The 9,107-nt window shown below is 44.2% G+C and overlaps 1 protein-coding gene across 1 annotated transcript in view; it reads left to right on the forward strand.

Annotated features, from left to right (window-relative positions):
• C4H14orf132 (chromosome 4 C14orf132 homolog) overlaps window positions 1–5,547 on the forward strand; it is a 72,404-nt gene extending 66,857 nt beyond the window's left edge. The window contains exon 2 of the mRNA XM_032769500.2: window positions 1,934–5,547. Within this exon, the coding sequence (XP_032625391.1) occupies window positions 1,934–2,158 (225 nt within the window). The 3' untranslated portion in view covers window positions 2,159–5,547. The remainder of the gene's footprint in view (window positions 1–1,933) is intronic.
• Window positions 5,548–9,107: the final 3,560 nt, after the last annotated feature.

Raw genomic sequence — 9,107 nt, forward strand, 5'->3', positions numbered from 1 at the left:
TGGTCCAACAATGCCCGCTCTCCCAAGGTCTGATTTATTGCCATAAGACACAATACAAAACTCACTGCTAGGGCTTCTCTTCTCCCCCTGTGTCTACTTTCCATAGCTTTTCCCTGCCTTGGCAGGCCTCTCTCAGCCCTGTCTGGCTGGAGTCTTCTTCTATTCCGATGGAGTTTGTTCTCCCTGGACCTCAAAGTTCTTCAGACCTCTGGCTTCCAGGACCAAACCCTTCCACCTGGTCAAGGGTATCTGGCAAGAGCCTTCTGCTCACTGCAGCTCTTCTGACTGCAGCCTCTGCCACAGCTTCATCTCATTGTCTCTCCCTGAGTGTCACCCCTCTCTCTACTGCTTCATGCTGCTCTTAGAGTGGAATCACCCTATCCAAGCTCAGAAGTACCTACTTAGTCACAAGGGCTGGCTGGCCCTTAAAGAAGGCTTGTTTGAGCAGGGAAGGGTGGTTCTTCAGCTGCTCTCGTCTTATAGCCTTCCCATTTTGGATGATTGTCCAAAGAGAGGAGCAAAATCAAGTAGCAAAAGAAAGGAGCTGAGCAGCTACTTTACAGTATAAGATTATCCTGCTTGAGAGAAGTAAAAATGCAGGCATGGTCTTAAAAGTGCCTGTTTCCCCAATCACACACTGAATTTAAAGTTCAGTCACCTCCACTCAGAAATTATGTGGATGGGAATCGTATAAGTACCCAGATGTACAGAAAGAAAACTGTCTTTCTCAGATCCATGTATAATATTACAGGTTCCCTGAAATGAAGTTAATAGTGCTGATGGAAATGTTATGATGTACACATTTAAAATCTGGCTATACTATCAAAAAATGCAAAGATCCCATGAAAGTGATGCAAGGCATGGACAGATCCATTGTCTAATGCAGGGGTGGGCAAACTTTTTGGCCCGAGGGCCATATCTGGGTGGGGAAATTGCATGCAGGGCCATGAATGTAGGGCTGGGGCAGGAGGTTGGGGTGCAGGAGGGAGTGTGGGGTTTGGGAGGGGGTGAGGTGTGCAGGAAGGGGCTATGGGCAAGGAGTTGGGGTGCAGGAGGGGTGCAGGGTGCAGGAGGGGGCTCAGGGCAGGGGGTTGGGGTGCAGGAGGGGTGTGGCGGGGACTCAAGGCAGGGGGTTGGGATGCAGGAGGGGTGTGGGATCTACGAGGGGACTCAAGGCAGGGGGTTGGGATGCAGGAAGGGTGTGGGGTGCATCAGGGGGCTCAGGGCAGGGGGTTGGGGCGCAGGAGGGGTTCAAGGTGCAGGGTCTGGCCTAGCGCTGCTTACCTGGAGCAGCTCCAGAGTGGCAGCGGCACGCAGTGAGGTTAAGGCAGGCTCCCTGCCTGCGCTGGCACCATGCTGCTCCCATAAGCTGCTGGCACCACGTCCCTGCAGCCCCTGGGGGAAGGAGGGGCAGAGGGCTCCATGTGGTGCCCTCGCCTCCGGGTACCTCCTCCGAAGCTCCCATTGGCCATGGTTCCTCATTCCTAGCCAATGGGAGCTGCAGGAGGCAGTGTCTACAGGAAAGTGCAATGTGTGGAGCCCTCTGCCCTCCTTTCCTCTCCAGGAACTGCAGGGACGTGGTGCCGGCTGCTTCTGGGAGCAGCACGGGGCCGGGGAATGCAGGGAGCCTGCCTTAGCCCAGTGGTGCCATGGGGCTGGCAATCCCACAAGTCGGATCCAAAGCCCTGATGGGCTGGATCCAGCCTGCAGGCTGTAGTTTGTCCACCTGTAGTCTAATTATTAAGGCAAGGAATGTGCCTGGCAAAGGACAGTCTTCTATATGTGCTCCCAAAATCGTGCATGTGAGAGCTTTGCAGTTTTGACAGAATGAGTGGTAGTTACTGCTTTGTATGAAAAGATAAATAACATATTAAGACCCCCAAAAAAGTTGACCCTGAACTTTAATCTAATGTCATCAAATTCTTCTTCACAGATTCCTGTTATGGGAGGAGCCTTCATGGACTCACCCAATGAGGATTTTGGTACAGAATACTCCTTGTTTAATTCATCGGCCAATGTCCATGCAGCTGCTTCAATGCAGAACCAGCCAGAAGAGACATCCCGCTCCTCAAACGATGCCATATTGTTATGGATTGCAATCATAGCAACAATTGGAAACATTGTGGTTGTGGGAGTGGTGTATGCCTTCACGTTTTAAGAAGACCGGAGACTGGAATACTGCAGGAGTGGATGGCTACAAGCGTGTTTGTTGTGCGTGTTTGTGTATATATACATGTATAGCTATATAAATATATATAGGTAGACACATTTTGTTCATTAAAAGCTGCCACCGTACTAGAAATGAAGTGCAAGTTATTAAACTTGAACTTCAGTAGCAAAGTTTGGATGCACTGGCAAATTTTGTGGAGGCAAAAGCTTTAATCAAGAACAGTCAATACATGTCATGTATAAATTAGATGTGAAAAGTCAATGCCGATATGCGAAATACAAAATGAAAGTGGGATTTATGTAGAAAATGCTGTTTTCCTATTGGTTAGATTTTCTAGTAGCTCTTCTGTTTTTTCTTTGTTCCTTTTGTTGAGTTTTTAATCTGCTTTTGGGATTGGTATTGCTATCACATTATACGAAAAATGCTCTGTATCTTATTCTCCATGGAAATCTAGTTATCTAGATGTGCAGATGCATTGGATGGTGGGCATTGGCTCAATTGTAAGTAGCGGATTTTCAGGATTCTTGTGTGTTGAACTAAAATTTCCATGATCAGTTGGCAATGTGTAAAGTGTAGATATTAATCTTAAAGCAGTGGCATGCAGGTGGATGCATGGCTGGTTTAACTAGGACTTCCCTTCTAAAGACAGTGAGCAGATACGATAATCTGAATGTTAATATTGAATCTGCTTCATATTTCCAGAACCAGTACTTCAGAGGATGAAGTGCTGGCAAGTGAGTTTTAAATGGGAGGGGCAAAAGCTCCAATTTCCATCAGACTCTTTACAGCCAGAAATGATAATGATTATAGTTCATTGGATTGACCCCTGCTAGAAAATAAAGACTGTGGTTCTTTTTGGTTCATTATGCTGAAATCCAAATTTCCCACAAAAGCCATGGGGTCAAATAAGCTTTATTTATGAATGAAAGAAATGACTTAAAGTGCAGTAATTCTGCAGCCTAATTAACTGCCAATGATTCATCTATGGGGATAAATGAATCACAAGGTTTACCAGATAGCCCTACTGTGCACATACATAACCTCCCATGGTGAATTGGGTACATGAGTTACATACAGTGGTGGGATATACGGAGCATTAGAGGGCAGTAGCTTAAGGGAAGTTGCTGATAGACCTTGACAACTGTTTACATTTAGGCACTAATATGTTTCTAAGGCCTTATAATGAGGGGGGAAATGTAAAATCAATTGTGGTAGCAATTTTATACAAATATTTGTATTCAGTGTTCTATTAATGGATAATGTCTTTGTTGTATTAATCTTGTAAGCAATGATTTGTAAGGACTGTATCCATCCAAAATAATCTGTAGCCTTCCTTGCCAAAGGAAGGAATCTTCAGCCACGGCTCACCTGAGCTGTAAAAGTCTGCCCCATTTCTCCTTCTCTTTTAAAAAAGGTGTTGGATGTGAACATAAGAGAAATGGCAGCAGATAAATACTTTACACAGAACCTCTGTGTATTGGACAGTTCTCCCTCTACTCTTGTCCCCTACATCTATTACCCTGATTTCAGAAGGCCCTGTCTGCAGGCATGGTGGCTGTTTTTGACACTTCTCTGTCACTCAGCTCAAGGCTGGAGTAAGAGCTGGCAAACGTATGGAGAGGTTTTGCTTTTATTTTTCTCTCTAAACCAATTTTCCTGCAGGGTTGGTGGATAAGTCACACAATCCAGGACAATATGTCCTAAACGAGCATTTCAGCTTTTCCATTTATTTATTGTTAGTCAAAATGTTGGCTTGTAAAGCTGCCCGGGTTCTTTTGCAGCTGGCTCACTGTCAATCAATTGCAAAGATCCTTGATGCATGAAATCACAAGAGAGGATTCCCAAGGCCCTTTTCTAGGGGCCGTACCGTACTCTGTATGGCTACCACTTCAGGAGGGAAGTACAGTACCATTCCACACCAGTGAACCTCTGGAACCAGACTCCTGGTTAGACTGTATGGATGTTCAGTCACGGAGTATCTGTGACAGGCACCTGTGAAGCTGGTATTTTAGATGATTGACATGCTACTATGTCTACTCTCTCCTTTATAGACAGAGGATTTAGCAGGGGGAACATCTGTTAATGCTCATGTGAGTTACATACATAAATTCCCTGCATTCTGGTAAGAGAATAAGCCATTAAGTGCTAAATCCTGTAGCCCAAGTAAAGCCCTGAATGCAGTGACATTAGTGTGACAGGGTGCAGAAGAGCCTCTACAGTTGACTCAAAGAGGAGGCATTTGGGTGTAGGATGAGTTATGTCAGCAGTGCATTTGTAGTCCCCTCTCCCCGCCCCCATGTGTATGTAGTGGAAGAGCACAGCCCTCCATGGAGCTGCCTAGTGAAGGAGACTTCAACCTCCCACCCCACCACCAATAGCAATTGCCAAGTGAAAACCTTAATGCAAGGCCCATCTAATCAGGCTTTGGGCAGGGGAAAAGATTTGGTCCTAAGTGTGTGTATGCCTCCTCGGCTTTCTGTTTTAAGATGCTCATGTGTGGTAGAACAGGTTAATTTCATGCCCTCAGCTATTTCAGGTGTGTCACTAGCATCATAATTGCATCAATTAGTTACTAATAGGATTTTTCAGTGCCTCAATACAGCTCTGTAGTCATGCTGCCTTGTGCAGTAAAACTATTTTTGCATGGTTAATAGTAAAGCATTTTCACCCTAATTAAAACCAGTTAGAAAATGTTGTGTTTATCTAATGTGAATCTTTTGCTGCTCCATGAATTTGCCAGTAGAATGCTTTGCTTCAACTTTTTAGGATTTTAATCTAAAGGCAATTAGCAAAGTTTATCTTTAATCTCCCAAAGTATTGGACCAAATTGAAAAGGTACAGTCAACCATGAAAAAAATACTTGAGAATGAGTTGTTTTAAAATGAGAGACACTGCCATGTTGTCTTGTGCAAAGAGATGCCCTACTTTCATATGAAGTCAACAGGAATTGCAGGAAAGATTGGAACGAACAAGTTCTCCCCCTGTCCTCTTCATATATATTTTTCATCATCAGAGTTGACTTGCCAGGAGGGGCCTGATGTAATTTAATGTAACTGGTTTAAGAGGGTGACATATAAAGTAGGGTATCTAAGGAAAATATGTGCTCTTGCCACATCTCACACTTGAAAAGATTGTAAATGTGTAGTTAGCACTGTGAATTCAGGAGATTTCCACAAAATAAAGGCAGATATGATGGAACTTTATGATTAAAAATAGCCTTCTCCAGGGATATGTATGGACTATTGAATGAAAAGTCTGGGCAGTGTGTTTTCAAGCATATTAGGGATGGGCTTGCACTGAGGCTGAATCTCATCAAACTAGGTGAATATGCAGCTCCAGAACCAGATGTTAGCTGTCTAGGTATTTGTAACAGGATCTCAGTGAACCTAAGATCCATCTTGATTGGATTGGGTTGGATTGGAACTTCAGCGCTTGGCCCTCTCTCTATATTGAGCCAAACCGGAAGGCGGAATCCAAATATCTCCTCGTATTGGGGAATTTCAGATTTGGATCCAATTCTGCATCCAAACATTGCAAAATGGACCCAACTCCCAATCTTAACTGGTGAAAGCAACAGTTCTGGGACAATAAGTAGGGCTACGGCAGATGCTTCTGCATCAGGAACTATGTATGCTATGCCTGACCTCCTCCAGCTAGCACTTACTGCCTACTGCACCATAGCCACTAGCCCCCTGTGGACTGTGTAGCCCCCTCTTCCAACAGCCCTCACTGTCTTTGGGATGTGGTATGAGCTTCGGCATGTCAATCAGGAATTTCTGCCTGTGCATTTGTGCATGCTGGGGAGCCATTCTGCGTGGCTATTTGGCAGGGGAGGAGGAGCCCCTCTGCACTTCTCACTTGGCCCCCTTGCACACCCAAGGCAGGAGTCAGCTCAAAGATTAGTTTAGGTCAGTATTAAAATAGAGGCATGTAACGCAAGCAAATGACAATGGGATACTCAGTGACATGCAGAGAGTGTTCATAGTTGTATTAGGCCTTTGTAGTGGAGAAGGCGGAATACCTTTTAAATCTAGCATAAGACCCCTAGCTGTGTAAATGCCACACCTTGTAAATGCATGTAGTAACCATATCTGGCCTGTTCAAGGTCGTTAATGTACCTCAAGCTTATGTGCTGAGAGGAGCAAGGAGATGGACTGGTGATCTTCCATAACTTCTGGAGCACTGGCTCTCAACCTTTCCAGACTACTGTACTCCTTTGCGGAGTCTGATTTGTCTTGAGTACCCACAAGTTGCACCTCACTTAAAAACAACTTGCTTACAGAATCAGAGAGAAAAATACAAAAGTGTCAGAGCACACTATTACTGAAAAATGGCTTCCTTTCTTATTTTTACCATATAATTATAAAATAAAGCAATTGGAATATAAATATTGTACTTACATTTCAGTATATAGTATATAGAGCAGTATAAAGAAGGCGTATGAAATTGTAGTTTGCACTGACTTGCTAGTCCTTTTTATGTAGCCTGTTGTAAAACTAGGCAAATATCGAGATGAGGTGATGTTCCCTGTAGAAGACCTCTATATACCCTGGTTGAGAATCACTGTTCTAGGGCTCTGTGCTCATGTATCTCACTATTTTTAGAGTGATTTACCATGAGCAGTCACCATCCCAACTGAGCAACCTTGTTGGCATTTTAGCAAAGAAACAAAAGATTGAACAGGTATGGAGACTGCTGGTTCCTCCAGGTCAGAAAGGAGGCATGTTAGTAGGGAGAGGTGAGGGGGGAAGCTCACAGAGGTGCCCCTGCTGTCCTTTTTCTCTTTGGCCTCCATCACTGTTAATCCAGTACATGCCCCCGGCACTAACATTCCTTTACAACAAAATGAGAGAGGTGGAAAACATGTCTGTTTCCCAGCAAATGTGGTTTGAAATCAATCATTTCCCTTTGTTAACAAAACTAACAAAAAGCAAAATGGAGGAAAGAGATGGCTTGTGTGTTACAAACAATATAGATCACCATTTAACAGTGCTCTTGTCAGGCGCTGAGCCCCCTCAACTCTTCCCAACTTGAGTGAGAACTGGGGGCACTCAGCATCTTGCAGGAGTGCTCAGCACTATTCAAGAACGAGATGAGAGAGGATACGAGCTAGACAAACATCTGCTTCAGATACACCCACATCGAGCCATCTGGAAGCTTTTCTACTGTGGTTGAGTCCAATCCAAATACAGCCACAGTCTTTGTTCAGTGAGCCATTATATATTTTCTCTGTTATTGAAAGCCTTCTATTTAATATCTTGCCGTTATTAAATTCTTAATATCCTCTTTGCATTTTCCTGCAGGGAGCTAGTAACTATTAATTTAACACAGCTCTGCTTTTCACACCATGTCCCTGCAAAATATAATTTTACTGAGTTTCCTGTGGTTAATCACAGAAGTAGATCTGGAAAAATGACTTTTTGTTAATAAAAAGAATTGGCCAAAATCAAAACCCCTGGTAGAAACACTTCTGAGCTTTTGGGTTTTGATAACTGAATTGCATCTCACTAATGCTAAGGAAGATAAAGGGCACCCCATGTTTCACCTAATGGTATAAAATCCTATGCAGAATTCCGAGCTCTGTTAACTAGCATCCTGTTCCTATGCTCCCAATTCATTTACTCTGATCTCTGTTCACACAAGAGCTGGACATACCAGGAGGACATAGTGTACAGCAGCTCCTCCCTATTTCTGTTGTTGAGACTCCTGAGGGAAGCACTTGTATTCACTCTGCTGGCACTAGCAACTGTGGCCAGGGATCAAGACTGAGCTATGTGTACTTTGATTAGTCATCACAAGAAAAGCATAGGAGAATTTATGCAGGGCTTGGAAGATGAGGGGTTGTCCCACCTTAGTTCCAACCTTGGGCATGTCCTACACAGGTTGGAGCATCCTGTGGCCCGCTTTAAACTATGCCAGCTTTCATGGTCCTCTAGCTGGGCATTGCTGGAGTACATTGAGCTCCTCATGCTCATCTCTCTCATTCCTCTTTGCCTCTGACATAGCCCCTGCACCAAAGGCTGCGGGGTGAGGTGGTATCGGAGGCAGCCATGCTGATTCTGTGTTGACTGTGGAGTCCCACAGACATCAGGAATCCCCAGCAGATTGTTTTTGCTCTCTTTGCACTGGCTGAAAGTTACAAAGCGGGTAGAGTGAGGCCAAAAATCTACCCTTCCACATCAAGAGTGATACGTGCCTTCGTAGAATGAAGTGGGTGACATTTTTATGTGGTTCAAGCCTATGCCAGAGTATTTAGACTGATTCAATATGGCTTGGCCTGTGACAACAGGTAGGTTATTTTGAGGATATCAATTATCCTAGTCAATTTTGTGATGGGTTGTGTGTGCCTGTCATGTCTGCATTGGCTAAAAGAAGCCAAAACAAACCTGACAGGTTTGCACAATAGATCAATGATTTGACTAGGACAATCTACCTCTGTCAAAACTAACTTGCAGGCCTGTCTATTACATCAGAGCTGCTTGTTGCTGAATAGTCAGTGAAAGGGAAGAAAACATTTACTTCTGAATGGCTTGGCATTTAGGCCCTTTAAACTGATTTTTTTCCTCTTTTATTAATTCTTTTTCTCCTGATCTTGCTATTGCAGTCACTCATTTTGGGAACTATCATAACACTTAGCCAGGAAGACTCCCCTTGTAACAGAAAAGCCTTTGAGCACACTAGGTCTCCGTAGCCTATTGCAGGGTCCAGCCCCAAAGACAGGTTCACCTTGAGGTTCATGGACATGTTCAAGATGTTGCGAAGGCAACTAGCCCTTTAACATGAGTACAACCTTGTACTCTCATCATCTGGAAGATTTAACAAAATGGGAGAATTGCCAAAGGCCCCCTTTGTTAGATCTGTCCTGTACTTCCTATGCTGGGGGCATGGCTGGCGGGGTAGAGAATGGAGTCTTCAGGTACAGAAACAGCAAAAGAGG

Source organism: Chelonoidis abingdonii, chromosome 4, assembly GCF_003597395.2.
Source record: "Chelonoidis abingdonii isolate Lonesome George chromosome 4, CheloAbing_2.0, whole genome shotgun sequence".
Classification (NCBI taxonomy): domain Eukaryota; kingdom Metazoa; phylum Chordata; order Testudines; family Testudinidae; genus Chelonoidis; species Chelonoidis abingdonii.